Source organism: Canis aureus, chromosome 2, assembly GCF_053574225.1.
Source record: "Canis aureus isolate CA01 chromosome 2, VMU_Caureus_v.1.0, whole genome shotgun sequence".
Classification (NCBI taxonomy): Eukaryota; Metazoa; Chordata; class Mammalia; order Carnivora; family Canidae; genus Canis; species Canis aureus.
This window is the reverse complement of record NC_135612.1, coordinates 27,309,500-27,326,314: the sequence shown is the minus strand read 5'-3', so window position 1 is coordinate 27,326,314 and position 16,815 is coordinate 27,309,500. Positions and strand designations below refer to the sequence as shown.

Below are 16,815 nucleotides of genomic sequence, written 5' to 3'. Positions count from 1 at the left end.
TGTAAAAACTCCAGATATTTTTTAAAACCGTTTTAAAAAATGAAGAAATAAGAATTTTTAAAAGTTGAATTGGTGGGGCACCTAGATGGCTCAGTTAAATGTCCGACTCTTGGTTTCAGCTCAGGTCATGGTTTCAGGGTATCAAGGGTGATGGGATCAAGCCCCATGTCTGCTTATCTGTCCCCCTCTGGCCACCCCCACCAAAATAAATAAATAAAATCTTTTAAAAAGTTGAATTAGTGCATAGTTTTGGTCAATTTTCCCCCTTTTGGGTACCATATATGCCTCCAATTTCCAGCTATGTGGTTACTATTTATATTCTCAACGATATTAAGTAAAAGGGTAAAAATTCTGTGGTATCCCATATTTAAGATACCTCTTAAATTCATGTCTCTTTTCTTCCTTCCCATTCTTTCTTTTCATATCATACCTACTTAAGTCTTACCAGTACTTTATTTCAGGAAATATAGTATTGTACTGTAGTCCTAGAAGGGCCTTGTAGCCAGTCTGTCTTGCCAGGTCTTAGCAATTCTTTTCTCTTGGTAAACAAGTGGTGGTGACCACGTCGGTATTAAAGATCTCCTTACTCCTCCTGGAATCTCTCTTATCACAGAACCTAAAGCCATCTGGCCCTCTCCAACCATGGTCAAATGGAAAAGCAGACCTAGTCAGATTTTAGAAGCCATGGGAATATCAGCCTAGAAAGTGTAATATATTTGGAGGAAGTCTTCAAATAAACCCTAAAGTTTCACAGTAGTGATTATTTTCTCTGGCAGTGCTACAACATAAATAGGCTGGTTACTCCATGGGGCAGCACCAAGTTGGCATTTACACTCTACTGAAAAGGTACCTGAGGAGAGATAGTCCAAGTTACTCGCTACAAATTGTACAACTTGACAGAAGCACAGTCTGGTTATTTGTGTGAAATACCCTTTCACACATTTCCCTTTTTTTATTATATAAGGAATATACACTTCTTGTGCAAAAATTAGACAATGAAGATGAGCAAGAGGAAAAACACATCATCCAAGCACCCAGCAATGACCCTATTAATGTTGACATATTTCCTTCTGATTTTCTGTATATTTTTTTCTGTATGAAATTACACTGTGACTCAACTTTTTTTTCCACTCAAAAAAATACTGGGAATGCTTTTGTGTTTTTAATATGCATCTATTCCATAGTATTCCATTTCATGATTACATCATAATTTATGTAGCCAGCCGGCCCCTTCTTTTTATACATACATGTGATACAGATGTTTCTTATATGAAATTATTATTTCTGAAAATGAACTTGGGTTTGGCAATGGTACCTATGAATGGATCTGGAGTTGTTCTTGGTAGACTCATTAAGTCCTTGGAAGCAAATCACCTTGTTCTTTACAGCAAATATCACCATTGGGCTTTACTCCCAGAAGCTCAGCATCCAGGAACAGATTTTAGATCAGGGCTCAATAAATTCCAGGCAATAAAGGAGTAAAACAAGATGGAAAACCAGAATCCTAAAATTTGTATGATTTTTTATTTAACAAAAAGTGAAAATGTTTGAGCTTAAAAAGATATGTGAGTAGATAGCTACCTGCATAGAAAAAGAAAAAAGCAAACAGAACAAACAGAACATGAGATAGTGGATGGTAGTCCACTTTGTGCTTGTCCTTCTTTTGCAACCATGGATATCTTTGGTTCTCTAACTGAGCATTGCTAAATTGAAGATAGGTTGCCGAGGGACAGTATGACAGATTATATTCCATTCAGTAGGTGCTTACAAAGGTGCTTACAAAGGCCTATCCGTATGTCACATTCTTTTAGTCATGGAATAAACCACACTCAGTTTCAAATTCTAGTCCTGCCACTTATGATGTCCTTGAGTAAATTCCTTCACTTATCTGAGCTTTGCTTCTGTCATCTGGAGTTACTCCAGTTTGCTCATATTGCAACGAGTAGAAATTAAACGTTGAAAGCAACTCCGGGCAGCATCTAGCCCACAGTGTTGTGCTTAGTAAGTGTTTGGTAAATTCATGAACGTTGCATCATGAACATGTTCGTTCAAGGAATGAATGCATTGAGGAGCTTACTTGGATTACAGTTGACTTTTGATGGGTTCTCCTTGCTCATTGTATTTACACTGTCTGAAATTGTTTTCTGATTTGCTGTTTATTGTCTATCTTTCCATGAGCACAAAGCATCTGCAGCAACTGAGTGGGTTACCAGTGCCTAGAACAATGCCCAGCACTTAAGATGTTGAATATTTATGGTTCCAACTCACTTGGATTCTTTCTGGTAACCCAGCCTTGTGACCTGGAGGCTGTTCAGCAGAGCCCTGCCCCCCTAATACTCCCCATTCACTGATATGTGCTTGGTTCCAGCCATTCTCCGTTACCTGAAGAATGATGGGAAGATTCATTTGGTGGTTTTCAACAACTTGCAGCTGGCTGATGGCAGGCGGCACAGGGTCCTCCTGAGACTGACCAACTTGCAGCGAGGGGCTGGCTCTGTAGAGCTCTATCTGGACTGCACCCAAGTGGATTCTGTGCACAATCTTCCCAGAGCCTTTTCCGGCTCCTCCCAGAGTCCTGACTCCATTGAATTGAGAACCTTCCAGAGGAAGGCACAGGTAGGAATTGTTCCCCAAAGTGGAAGGATGGACTGCCCAGGCTCAGGGAATGCAGAGTAATATGTCAAGGCCATGAGTGGGTCTAATTCAGGCTGTGTAATTAAAAGCACCTGTGGAACTTAAAAAACTAGAGGGTCCACCCTCAGGACAAATTGAATCAGAACCTATAGAAGTGGTGCCTAGGAACAGGTATTTTTTTTAAATACTGATTCTAATGGGAAGCTAAGTGAGAGCTTCTGCTTTAGATGATAAATGAAGACTTTCTGGATGTAATTGTGAGGTTGGAAAGAAATAGCAAAAATCTAAAAAGCAGTCTTACGGGGGGTACCTGGCTGGCTCAGTTGGTAGAACATACAACTCTTGATAATGGGGTCATGAGTTCAAGCCCCACATTGGGCATGGAGATTACTTAAAACAAACAAACAAAAACCCATAAAATCTTAGGGCAATAGGATGATCTATTTTAATCTTTCTATAATGATACTATTTACTATTTGTAATGAAAGTGATAAAAAAAAATGATTGGAAACTGCCATCCACTTAGGAACAACATTTTTCACAGGTCTTATTAGAGCATCCCTAACAAAAAGGACCCTATTGCCAACTTAGTTCCACAAGGCTTAAAAGTTCCATCACTTCTATTATCTATTTTATGCCATGTTGATGGAATTTTTTATTATATCATGGTACCTACCGTAGAAATTGCCACATATAGTTTAAAAGAATCTTTTGTGTTGGAAAATATTTTGTTTCCTATAAAGAACTAGCATTCTTTGTCCTTTCCATTAATTATAACTAGAACTGGTCATAGTTGCTGAATTTTATCTGATGTGGAAGTCAATGCCAAAATCAGTAACTGTGTTCATCTGTTATGGCCCATAATGTTATCTTCTGTGTCTCATTGTCACTTTCCATTTCCTTTTTATTATTTTATTCTATGTGCTTTAGTTACAAGCTGCTCTGAGCCCTTTGTACAAAGAGGCTGGGTGTAAGTAATAATTTCCATTACAACACTGGCATGCTGAAAAGTTTTATATAATAGTATAAAAACTATGAATCTGATATTAGAATTTGTGCTTGGAAAATAGGAAGTATTTTCAAGCAGAAATTGCAAGAAAGCTAAAATTCCAGGATTTTGTTTTGTTTTTACAGAAAAAGAGAGAAAGATGTTTATATACTTAGTATAGATTTACAAAGGAAAAAAATAGTTAATAGAGAGATATGTAGAACTTTATTTCTGAATCCCCGAAGTAGCCCAGATAATTAGAATGACAGAAATTGTGTCACTACCATTTCAGAAATTAGTGTCTACCACCAAATAGGTCAGTTTCTAAAAGCCACGTGTCAGCCACAGCAAGGTCATAAGAAACTATACTTAGTGGAATTTTTTCAAAAGTTCTAAATCCTTAGACTATCAGAGACGGCAGTGGTCTATCTTCATAGTCATCTCATTTATTCAGTTAATTAACAAATTCTAGGCATCAGGGAAAGCATGGAGGGCAAAATAGTCATAGCCCTACCCTATTGATCTCATAGCCTGATGTCCAAAACAATATCTGCTTTACAATAGGTGCTCTGTATGTCTTAACTTAGCTAAATTAGGAAGTAGAATTCATCTGAAAATCCTTAGCATCCTCATTTTTAAAATAAGGATGATGGCATTACATTGGCAATTAACATAAACTTTTTGTCATGTATATATAATAATGGGTACAATTAAAAGTTAAAAATAAAGAGGTGAGGAAATTGACCTTGTGACTAAAAATGAATGATTGATATCAACCAATAATGTAAAAAATCCGATTCCAACTACCTAATAATCATAGAATATACTGTTTATTCATTCTCCTATCCCAGACAATCAGGGACTTTGCTAAAAACCTGGAGCTAAGACATCATAAAAACAATAGTGTTTAAAATTGAGATCATTATCTTATTCATTACCATCCAAACACTGTAAATAAATTCCAGACAATTTTTAATAAGCTCCTGCCACAAAATGACTTGTTTACCATGAAACCAAAAGCCTTTCCTCAGATCCACCTTGATGAACCCTCAGGCCAAGTTGGATGCCAACATTTTCCTAGGCTATTGGCTGCTTCCATATTTGCTCCAGTCAAAAGGATAGGACTGGCAGGTTTTAGGGAAAACCAAACTCACAAAATTATGTAAGATGTCAGAATCCAAGCCTACAGGGCTACTTAGTATATTATAAAAACTGTGTGAGTATGCAAGCACATTGGCTTTTGAGCAGTGTCAGCAATGTGTGGTATGAATGTGATTTCTTCCAGGACTTCTTGGAAGAGCTGAAGCTGGTGGTGAGAGGCTCACTGTTCCAGGTGGCCAGCCTGCAAGACTGCTTCCTGCAGCAGAGTGAGCCACTGGCCACCACAAGCACAGGTGTGGGCTCTTGGGCAGTTTGCACACCTTCATCAATACAGTTAAACCCTCAGCCCCCAAGAGCACTGGGTCTCCTCACTGAAAGGTGGACTTCAGCAGAGCACCCCTATAGGATGTGTCTACAGAAATCAGGCTCTAGTGCCAAAGTTCAGGCCAAGAAATATTTCCATTGTACTTGTGTTTGTATAACTCATGAATTTGGGCTAATAGCCAGTGCATCATTATCATTTTTTAGGTGTATTAGATGAATTACCCCAAGTTAAATTCCTGTACCCTAGGGACTTGTCACGATGGTTCTCTGGGAAATCGTTTTTGAGTCATTGTAGGAATGTCAGTCAGTGGCTAATGCTCCTTGCCTTTTGCTATTGCTACAGGAGATTTTAATCGGCAGTTCTTGGGGCAAATGACACAACTAAACCAGCTACTGGGAGAGGTGAAGGATCTTCTGAGACAGCAGGTAATGATGAGGACGCAGCATCGGAAAACCCTAGTCCCATCAGAGAAGCTTATTGTACGAGCTAGTGGAGCTGCAGAGGCCGTGGAGGCAGGGAGGCGGACCTGGAGACAGACCTCAGGTGGCCCCATGTGCCCACTACCCTGGAGGTCTGTTAAAAGGGCTCTGGAAATGGGGGGCAGGTGTGTGATGAACGCACCATAGTTCCAAGCAGAGAGGGAGCCATCAAGAGCTACATGAGCACTCCCTTAAGCAGTGTTTACTGGATTGCTTCACGTGAATTTTTTCCCTCCTGGATTATATATCAGATCCTTCTTTTCCATCCTGTTTTTCCCTTCCCATTTCTAAAGGTCAAGGAAACATCATTTTTGCGAAACACTATAGCTGAGTGCCAGGCTTGTGGTAAGCGCTGCTCAAATAACTGCTTCGTTCTGAGTTGGATGGGCAGATGAGGAGGGATGAGGGGCCTGGGGTCGGCTACATTGACTGTGGTTTCTGGATGTTTGGCACAGAGTTGGAGGGAAGGGAAGCTCGTTGGGAACCCAAATTTCATTTTGTATCAGCTGTGTTTTTCTGGTTGTTAGTAGGTCTGTGGATTATTGTTTTTGTCTAGGTCCTCTCAGCTTTCAGTCTCCTACCCCAAACACACTGGTGCCTCCAGCGCCCCCAGCACCCGCGACATCCCCGACACCCCCAGTGCGCCGCTGTGATTCCAACTCATGTTTCCGCGGCGTCCGGTGTACGGACACCAGAGATGGCTTTCAGTGTGGGCCCTGCCCCGAGGGCTACACAGGAAATGGGATCACCTGTTCTGACATTGATGAGGTAAAACTTCAACTTGGTGGGGTGAGGGCTCCCTAAGTATCTTGGATACCCTACAGCTTAGGGAAAAGGAAGCTAGGTGGATGACTAAAGGATGACTTGAGGTGTCCAAATGACATAAAAACTACTCCCTCATGGATCCTTAGAGACCACAAGCCACTGTGAGCAGGGGGACGAAGGAGGCCTGACACACTGTTGTAGCTGCGTCCATAATGTCTCCTGTCTCCAGCTGCTCTGCAGGGCCCATGCTGCTACAATGCCGACATTTGTACTACAACATTGATTACTTCTCATATGCAGTCAGCAATACAGCTTTGATTTTTCTACACTTCATCATATGTGGGAGGGGGATGATCTGCATAGGGGTATATTTTAGGGCTTGCAACCAATTTCTTCAGCCTTCCTAAATTGCAAGTGCAGAGGGGAATCTCAAACCAACAAGACCTGTTGAGGAGGTCCCATAAACCAAACCGTGAGTAACCCAAAATGCTGGAGGATGGAGCCAGAAAGACACAGCAAATGCAGGCTGTTTGGCCAGCTTGCAAAGCCTCTGAAGGAGACTGATTCAAGGGAGGGATTAGCCAGTCATTAATCCAGTCCCAAAGCAATTTTCACAGTACATAGCAAGGCTGCCATTAGAATATGCCATTCCCTTCCCATGGGGTCAGAGATGTGCTAGAGGGAGAAAGGAGGTGGCAAGGTGCATACTAGGAGTTTAGGTGTGCATGCATACACACACACACACACACACACACACACACAGCTCCTGCAAGCTCATGGTAGCACCCAACTAACTACTTCCTCAGGTGGTAAGCAATTGAGATGGTCTATAGTAATCCCTCAGTTGGAGAACCATCGTGCGTGTTTCACAGAACTGCATCTGGTTTTGATCTGTGAGCTGGAATTTCCCTCCTTTTGAAAGGGCAGGAAGTGGTCATGTTTTTTACATTAGTTCAGGTGGTTTAAAAAAAAAAGTTAGAAGCAGTCTCCTAGGTTCTAAGAGTTTTGGAAAAGCCGTGGAGTTGATAGGGCATGAAGGCAGATGCAGACCACAATAGACCGCAGCTTACTGAAAACACAAGTGCCCTGGCTTTGTCTCCTCTGGATCTCTTCTTTGAGAAGTTGCTTTGGTAATACGCTTGGATTCATCTAACAGTCAGCTGACAGGTGGCCCGGGAGCACTGTCCTTTCATGGTGATTTTTAAATTACAAGGTGTAATATCAGGGAATTTACATTGGGAGGTAGACTGATGATCCTTAAGGACCTTTTCACTTGGTTGTGCCGTTATTCTGTAATAGAGCAAAGCCCACTACAAGGCAATGCCATACTGTGTGTGTCTGGGATTCTGTGGGCAACTGTGAAATTAGAGGCTTTGATTTCCTTTTACCCATTTCACTAGTACGGGGAATATAAAAAATAGTGAAAGGGATTATAGGGGAAAGGAGAGAAAATGAGTGGGAAATATCAGAGAGGGAAACAAACCATGAGAGACTCCTAACTCTGGGAAACAAACAGGGGGTAGTGGAAGGGGAGGCGGGTGGGGAGATGGGGCGGCTGGGTGACGGGCACTAAGGGGGGCACTTGATGGGATGAGCACTGGGTGTTATACTATGTGTTGGCAAATCGAACTCCAATAAAAAAATATACAAAAAAATACTTCCTTTTACCATTTTGGTCTTCAAAAAATGAATAGTTAAGTAGATAAGTATATATAAATAGATGAATGAAAGTTTATTTTCCCTGTGTGGCTAAAGACTTCAGGTTTTTTTTTTTTTCCTTTCCAGTGCAAATATCACCCCTGCTACCCAGGTGTGCGCTGTGTGAACTTGGCTCCTGGCTTCAGATGTGAGGCCTGCCCAGTGGGCTTCACTGGGCCCGTGGTGCAGGGTATCGGGATCAGTTTTGCCAAGTCAAACAAGCAGGTGGGCTGAAGTTATGGTCTTTCTATTCATTTTTTATCTTAATTACCAACAGAAAAATCTTGGTTTGTTCCCACTTCCTTCATTATAACCTCCTTGAACAGCCAATGTCGTGTGGAATGTCTTGGTGAATAATAGTGGGCAAAAAAGGAAGTTTTCCGACTCATTTCTGAGCATATTTGTTCATAACATCTAGTAGGGAGGAAGCTGTTAAATCAGGATAATAGTGTATCACTAGGAAAACAATCAGTGGGATAATACTAAATGTGTGGCATGATTTCAGGCCTATTCTGTTAGCCATTCAACGTTTTGTCCTGCAGAATAACTTGAGAATACGGAAAACAAATAAAAGCTTTGAAAAATTAGGTCACTTTTATAGAGTCATTGTTGCTGATAAGAAGCTGTTTCAGAGATGAGAGGATTTCAGGAGTAGAAATAATCCCCTGAGGAAAACCCCTTCTTCTTATATAAGCTATAAATTGTCATAAAGCACTTGAGCACTTTGTGACAGTCTCCATTTATTTCCAAATGTTCTACTATATCCTGGCCATTATTTAACTGACTGACTGTGAAATTCTTTTTGATGTTTTCAGCCCTTAAAAATGGTTAGTCTATAAATATCTTTTACTACCTTAAGGAAATTATCAGGTTTGAAGAAGGGCAGGGGTTCATTATTTTCTAGCTGCATATCAAAAGATTCTAGAGGGCATCTTTTTTTTTTTTTTAAGATGAGAAAAAGGAGGCAAGCTGGACATATAGGAGTGACAAGAAACCATGAGAGTAATGACCCAAAGTTTTGCTTCCTCTCCTCTGAAGACAATATCTCCAAGACTAAACCAAGGAAAATAGACAAAATGAAATAGTGGGTGCTTTATGTGAGCTAGTAAGAGTTCCAGTAATATGGTAGACTGAACTGAAGTAGAAGGAGCCACCTTGCTACAGCTTAACAAAATAATACTCATGGGAGCTGGGAGTTGGTCCTAGGAGTGGGGATCTGAGGTTTGAGCACCTATGTGGACCTTTAGGAAGACCTAATACCCCTTCATAAAGACACAGCCTCCAAGAGCTACCCTACCCATTACAAGATGGTGAGAAAACCACTAGCTCCCAAAAGCAACAAGGAAGCTTGATGTCATCTCTGGGAATGGTTGACAAAAAAGAAAATTGGCCACCGCAAATCAAAGTTCCAAGTTTATAGTGCATACTGCTATGAGCTTCAAATCTATGTTACACATATAATGTGGGACTACAAGCCAGAAAATTAACATAAAAATCAGCTCTGGAGCAGTAAAATCCCCAGGAGCTTGGCTAATGTCAAGACCATACCACTGGTAAAGAGACTCTGAAACTCAGGTGCCAGTAGAACATGGGAAAACGGGGCCACTAAACATATGTTCATAAATAAAAGTGGGGATTTACCTGAAGAAGCTACCATGAGGAAATATGATCAATGTAAAACAATTCAAATGGATAAAGAGAAAAAGGAAGGAAAATATACCATAATTTAAAAATAGCGTAGTGTGGGAAATAAAAGAAACTTTGAAAAATTGTCAAGTTAAATTTATTCAATGAAAAATGTAATCATTGACATTAAAAACTCAATAGATGGGGGGGGGGGCATCTCAGTGGCTCAGTGGGATCAGTGTCTGACTTTTGATCTCAACTCAGATCTTGATCTCAAGGTCATTAGTTCAAGTTCGGTGTTGGGCTCCAAGCTGCGCATGGAGCCTATTTAAGAGAAGCAAGCAAACAAACAAGAACCCCACAAAACTTAATAGATGGACAAGACAGCTATCAGAGAATGTATAGAAGGGAAGGTGGATTTAAGGAAACCATGCAGAATGCAGCACAGAGGGGAGCCAGGTGGCTCAGTTGGTTAAGCATCTTCCTTTGGCTCAAGTCATGATCACAGGGTCCTGGGATTGAGCCTCACTTCAGGCTCCTTGCTCAATGGGGAGCCTGCTTCTCTGTCTCCCTCTGCCCCCCTCCCCACTTGTGCTCTCTCTCTGTCTCAAATGGATAAAATCTTTTTTAAAAAAGAATGTAGCACAGAGAAATAGAGATGGATAATAGGAACAAGAAGTTAAGAGGCAAAAGAAGAGATTAATGAGAAAGTCTAATATTTGTCTAATTGTAGTTCCAAAAAAAGAGTTGAAAGAATAGGAGCAGAGCGAAGCTGAGAATCCTCCAGAATTGAAGAAAGCTAGGAATCCTCAGGTAGAAGTACATGGAGTACCGAACAGGATAGAGAAGAACCTTCCCAAGTAGAAAGGCTGTAGAACAGAGTAACCATACAAGCTGTGTTTCTGAACAACTTGAAATACCAAGTCAGCAACTATCACTTGAAATTAGGTTAAGTACAGACTGATACAAACACAGGGAGGCGGCTAGAGTGATGCTCCTATTATCATTTTATCTGAAATCCCATACCTTCACACAAAGGCATCAAAGCAAAGCAAAATTTATTTGCATTTCTGCTTAAACAGAGTATCTCTTTAAACTTTTCTGCACTAGGTCTGCACTGACATTGATGAGTGTCGCAATGGAGCATGTGTTCTCAATTCTATCTGTATTAACACCTTGGTAAGTATTTTTCATGGATGATATCAAAGCAGACCAGTTATTAAAACAAATGTATGTTTATAAGTCGTAACCCCCAAAACACACATAGAACAGATGGGCACAATATATTTGGTTGGCAAATGAAGATAAAAGTTTACATTGAAAAATGGTTTTTCATGTAAAAGTAATTTAATAAGTAATATTTATATAAGAAAAACTTTATAAGTGCCAGACTTTAATCAGAGTTGCCATGTTGGGCTTTCAGAAAAATATTTGTTGAATAAAACATTGTTCTTATATTTTAAAAATGTGAAGGGCTTCTGAGTTTATATAGTTGAGAATATGCATTTTATTGGTGATGACACAATCCCCAAATAGTGTTCATTATTTTTATAAATCTTTTCAAAAGTCATTTGTATTAAAATGCTTAGCCCTTGGGGTGTCTAAAATGTATATATTTTAGGTATGGTTTAATTTCGAAAGTTCTTGTCCACTGATTCCAAAATAGAGATGTGACTCAGAAAACCATCAACATGATGGAAAGACGGCTTCCAGCTTCACATCCCTTGGAAAGATAATCCATCTCTAGGTTCCTAGTTTCCTTGTATGTAAAAACATTTTATAGATAACAAGTCACTTATTTTAATCCTCCCAATAAGTTTGTCACTGGGCACTATTAATTGCCATTTTACAGTTGAAGACATTGAGCTATGGAAAAGGCCATTGGGCCAAGGCCAAGTCATGGTCTCCTAAGGCTTCTGGTCTGGCTACAGAGCCTATGTTCCTATCTACACACTCTGCTGCCTGATGGGGAGCTGATGGGGATTGTTATTTCTTTGCTTTTCACCAGGGCTAGCTCACCTAGTCTGCAGATACAGATTTGGGAGATGCTGGCATAAAGGGAATACCTAAAGCCACCCTGGGGGAAGGAAACTAGACCTTGAAACGACCTAGAAAGTAGATCTCCAGGGAACCTCAGAAATGGGCAGAGAAAAAAAAGAGCAGGAGTAAAGAAAAGAAGAGAGCCAGCCAAATGGAGCAGTCCAGTAAGGCTGATAGATCAAGGAAATTAAAAAAAAAAAAAAAAAAAAAGATAAAAAAAAAATCACTGAAGAGCATCCTTTAGATTTGGCAAGTAGGGGATTGTGAGACTAGAATCATTGAACTGTATACTCTACATGGGTGTCTTTCATGAAATGTAAATTTTAACTCGGTAAAGCTGTTTGAAAAAAAAAGTCATGGCTGGCCCTGGAAGTGCTGTTGCCGTGGAGCTGACGGGTCATTTGCCAGATTGCTTCCATAGCAGCCGTCTCATCAAGAATTCTCGGGGCAAGGCCACTGACACTTCCCTGTACACCTGTTCTCTGTCACTCAATTGTTAAAAAGCCAATGGAACGGTTAAAAAAAACATTTTTTTCACCCTAACCTGCTTCTCCATCAAACCATCTCCCTTATCCCCAGAATAAATTCTCACTCCACCTCCCAGGGCTTCACTGACACCACCAGCCCTTTCCCTTGTGTCATCCACAGTGCAGCTGGCAGATCACAGTGACGGGGGTTCACTCTGGCCTTCTTCTGCCTTCGGTGCTCTTCCCTCATGCCAGCGTGGCTCCAGGCTGCTGGTGTCTCCCTGGGTATTCCCGTAATCTTATAAGATATGTATGGGCGTGGAGAGGCAGGCACGAGTGTCACTCAATCTTGGCATCGTTGGGGCGCCTGGGTGGCCCAGTCAGTTAAGTGTCTGCCTTCGGCTCAGGTCATGATCCCGGAGTGCTGGGATCAAGCCCCACATGTGCTCTCTCTCTGATAAATAAGTAAAATCTTAAAAAAAAAAAAAAAAAACCCTAGGCATCATTGAGTACATATAAAAACACACCTGATTGCAATAGCTTTGCTCACAGTCCTGAGCCCCTGGCCCATCCTCTGATCTTGGCTCCTTGCAGGGATCTTACCGCTGTGGGCCTTGCAAGCCAGGGTACACCGGCGATCAGACAAGGGGATGCAGAACTGAGAGAAGCTGCAGAAATCCCGAGCTGAATCCTTGCAGCGTGAATGCACAGTGCATCGAAGAGAGGCAGGGGGATGTGACCTGTGTGGTGAGTTGTTTGTCACTTGCTCGACCCTCTTCCATTTTAAATGCCACCCCTCCTCGGGTACTCCTTGCTTCCCAGTAATAAGTACTCACAAGTGGAAACTTTCCCCCTGAGAGAGCACAGAATGTAATAGCAGCAGGGTGAGTGGAGTTCCTGGAGAGCACTCCGAAGCCCAGTTAACCTCTGCTCCCCCTCTAGGCCTCGGGTGGTTAGCAGTGGGGCCCCCGCATCCAGCCCCCTCTGTGAAGGGCCAAGAAGGAGGCTCCTCCCCTCCCTTGCATCCACGCCCTGTTTGTGCAGCTGGCTGGCATCCTGCCGTCCTCTGTGGCTGTGCTCAGTGGGGCCTGGCATCCCAGGAAGCAGGTGGCAACGAAGTGCAAGCAGCTGTAAACTCTCAGGGAGGCCCTATGTCTGCCAGTGAGCAGGAGGGGGCATGGCACGATTCTGTGCCCATCCCCACCGGGCTCAGGGAGAGCTGCAGGGATGGCCACCTTCTCCGCCTGGGCATTCCCAACCCTGGAGCCGATCGGGGGGAGGTAGCCGGCAAGAGAGCAGGTTCCCAGGCGGCCATGGCTACGGTGCCAGGCGGGTGGTGGGGCCTGGGTGAAGGAGACCCTGCCACCCCCTCCCAAGTCCCAGGCTCCAGAGTCTTCAGGGCTTCTGGGCGCTGAGAAGTCAGCCGTTGAGCTGCTGTCCCCTCCTTCCCTCCCAGCAGGCCAGGCCCTTGGCAGGTGGCCCTGCAGATGGTGGGATTTGTGGGTTCGCGGGGATCACCTCTGAGTGGCAGGACAGACTTTCCTCTCCTCCTGATACCCCAAACTTAGACTTCTCTCTAACGTCATGCTCGCAAAATTTTCTACGGTGAGCCTATCGCTTTTCAAATAGGAGAAACAAGAAGAATGAGAACTAAGTTTGAGAAAGAAATGTAATAACATCCGTCCTCTCTGGCGGCACAGATAGTCCATAATGAGGTCCTGACAAAGGAGCAAGTTGGGTCAGAGGGGAAACCCCCCCAATGTTCCTAATTCCCGTTGCTGGACATGTTTATTACCACCGAGAGGCGAGGGTAGATCTATGTTTAAATCCTAATTTTCTGTGAACAAATTAATGACTTCCCTGGGATAGTGGGTGATGGGGCTCTTAATATGTTTTTGAATTTGTAATAAGGCACAACGACAGATGGTAAAGGATTAATATACTTGGTGTGACTACTAAAATAATTTAATCTGCCAGCAAATGGCTCATTAAAAATGTATTTGTTCCTAGAGGAAATTTTTTCTTCATTAAATTGAGTCAAGGACTGTACCCCATGGCTGAGCTTTCCAGGCCTTCTGAAGGCCCGCTGAAGCAATTGAGCGGAAATAGAGGCACTTAAGGGGAGGGGTGTCGTTGGCCTCCTGCCTTCTAAATCTCTGGTTACAGAAGGAGAGCCTGGACGATTGAGAACAGGCAGGCTGCCACTTAGGAAGTCATTGGTCTTCAATCACCTTATTTTGATTAGCAAGGCCAGGAAATTTAACATTGGTTCATGGAAAGTTTCTTTCCCTTGGCCCTGCTTCTGTTCCTCAGATGCTCTGCCCCCTGCCTGCCTTTCTGGTTCCCCAGTCTCTTCCTGGTCCCCTTCCTCTGTGTTCCTGCTCTCCTGTCTGCCCCCTTTGCAGGTGCCTATCCCATTCCTGGACTGAGCAATCTGGTCCCACCTTCTGCCCTGGGCACCACTTAGGGAATTAATTTCTTTTCTCTCTGGTTTGCCATTGATCCTGGCTCAGGAGCCCAGTTGTCTCTGGTACAGTGGGTAGCAATGACCTTGCGGTGTCATTGTAAGGATTGGAGACAATGGTTATACATTCCAATGTAGGGTAACTCTTAATGCCTATTCTGCTGATAATGAAGTCAGTGGCTGGTGGTGGCAAGATACTTGGGTAGACTTTTCCAGGGACAAAGAGACCATGCAGGCCCAGCTCTGCACCTGTGGGAATCTTTTCCTGTTAAAAGGGCATGAGTAGGAGTAAAGCATGTTGGAAGAGGTAGAGGTAAAGCACTTTTCTTTTGGTGGAAATTGATCTAGAAGACTGTAAAAGTCAAATATATGACTGTAGTTCAAGAATGATCGTTTCTGCTGGGAGAAGAAATGAGACAATCCCATGGGGAACATTTCCACAGTAACTCAAAATTACAAATAACCTTTGAACCAGGAATTCACACTAAGAAACCAGTACAGGTGCAGAATGACAAATGTACTAGAATTACTTGTTGTAGCATTATTTGCAAGAGAAAAAAAAATGTTTTAAAAACCAGCCACACACACACACAAAAAAAAAAAACAGCCACCCACAAGTAGAGGACTGGTTGAGATTCATGGAGGCGCACACACACCACTTTATGTATGATAGATCTGTGACCATTAAAAAGAATGACATGAATCTACATGCAGTGATATGGAAAGAGTTCCAAGGTATGATATCAATTTTTTAAATAAAGTGCAGAACTGTGGGTATGTGTGCTCTCAGTTGTGTCAAAAGACAAGGTAGAAAAAGAATGTGTGTTTGCTTATCTGTGCATGGCATATCTCTTAATTAAAGCATATGGAGGAATGGGGGCACCTGGGTGGCTCAGTGGGTTAAGTGTCTGCCTTCTGCTCAGGTCATGATCCCAGGGTCCTGGGTTCAAGCCCTGCATCCATCTATCTGCTTGGCAGGGAGCCTGCTTTTCCCTCTCCCTCTGGCTGCAACTCCCCCTGCTTATGCTCTCTGTCAAATGAAAGAAAGGGAGGAAGGAAAGGAGGAAAGGAGGGAGCGAAGGAGTGAGGGAGAAAGAAGAATGCATTGCCCGAGTCAAGGGAACAGGAATGGGAAGGAGTTTTTATTCTGTGTCCCTTTTAACCTTTTGATTCACTAGACTATTCAAAAAAATAACAGTTTTAAAATCCTCCCCAACAACGCTGTGTGGCTGTGGGCACTGCCTCTGGGAATGCGCACAGGGGAGCAGGGATTCACAGGTACAGCGCAGAGGCCCTTGTCAGCCCCCCACCTCCCACGGGGCTCAGCTCCCCAAGCCCCTGCTGGGCTTTGCCTTCACAGTGTGGCGTCGGCTGGGCTGGTGATGGCTACATCTGCGGGAAGGACGTGGACATTGACAGTTACCCTGACGAAGAACTGCCTTGCTCTGCCAGGAACTGCAAGAAGGTAAGGGCGGCACACAGGAAAGAAACTACACCTCCCATGGCGGGGAGACTCTATGGGCTCCATGGCATTTCTCACGTAGCTGCATCTCAAACGTAGCAAAACAGCCATCAGGAATAAAGTCAGGCGGCTGCCGTCAGTCTTGAGGTTAGAAATCATTTCTGACTTAAGACAGATGTAGACGAAGGTGGAGAAACAGAAGTGGATAGAGGGACACAGACTTACAGTGACAAGATGGATAATGTCTGAGGATTTCATGTAAAACATGGTGAGTTTTGTTGATAATACTGTATTGTCTAATTGAAATTTGCTGAAAGGCCAGAACTTAGATGTTCTCAGAAAAAAAAAAAATGGTCAGTATGCAAAGTGCTGGATGTGCTGACTCCATGATGGGAACCCTTTCATATATACGTGCATGGTAAATAATCACACTGTACACCTCAAGTATATTACAGTTTTGTCAATTATGCATCAATAAAATTGGGAAAAAGGTCAGAGACGTCTCTCTGAGCTGTTTCTTCTCCCTAGGACAACTGCAGGTATGTGCCAAATTCTGGCCAAGAAGATGCAGACGGAGATGGCGTTGGGGATGCTTGTGACGAGGATGCTGATGGAGACGGGATCCTGAATGAGCAGGTACTTGCCCTGCCAGGAGGACCTGTGAAGTGCCCCATTCCAGGGATCGTGGGAGGAAGCCCGCGAAGTCACCTGTTTCTATTACTCATCCCAAATACTAGTTTCCATGCCTGCGATCCTGTGGCATTGT

The 16,815-nt window shown here is 42.9% G+C and overlaps 1 protein-coding gene across 1 annotated transcript in view; it reads left to right on the top strand.

The window, feature by feature from the left end:
* Positions 1–16,815, top strand: part of THBS4 (thrombospondin 4) — a 42,058-nt gene that overhangs the window by 13,735 nt on the left and 11,508 nt on the right. The window contains exons 3-12 of the mRNA XM_077866877.1: positions 2,369–2,616; positions 4,908–5,016; positions 5,391–5,473; positions 5,821–5,872; positions 6,084–6,295; positions 8,078–8,215; positions 10,727–10,795; positions 12,718–12,870; positions 15,948–16,052; positions 16,578–16,685. Coding sequence (XP_077723003.1) covers positions 2,369–2,616; positions 4,908–5,016; positions 5,391–5,473; positions 5,821–5,872; positions 6,084–6,295; positions 8,078–8,215; positions 10,727–10,795; positions 12,718–12,870; positions 15,948–16,052; positions 16,578–16,685 — 1,277 coding nt within the window. The remainder of the gene's footprint in view (positions 1–2,368; positions 2,617–4,907; positions 5,017–5,390; positions 5,474–5,820; positions 5,873–6,083; positions 6,296–8,077; positions 8,216–10,726; positions 10,796–12,717; positions 12,871–15,947; positions 16,053–16,577; positions 16,686–16,815) is intronic.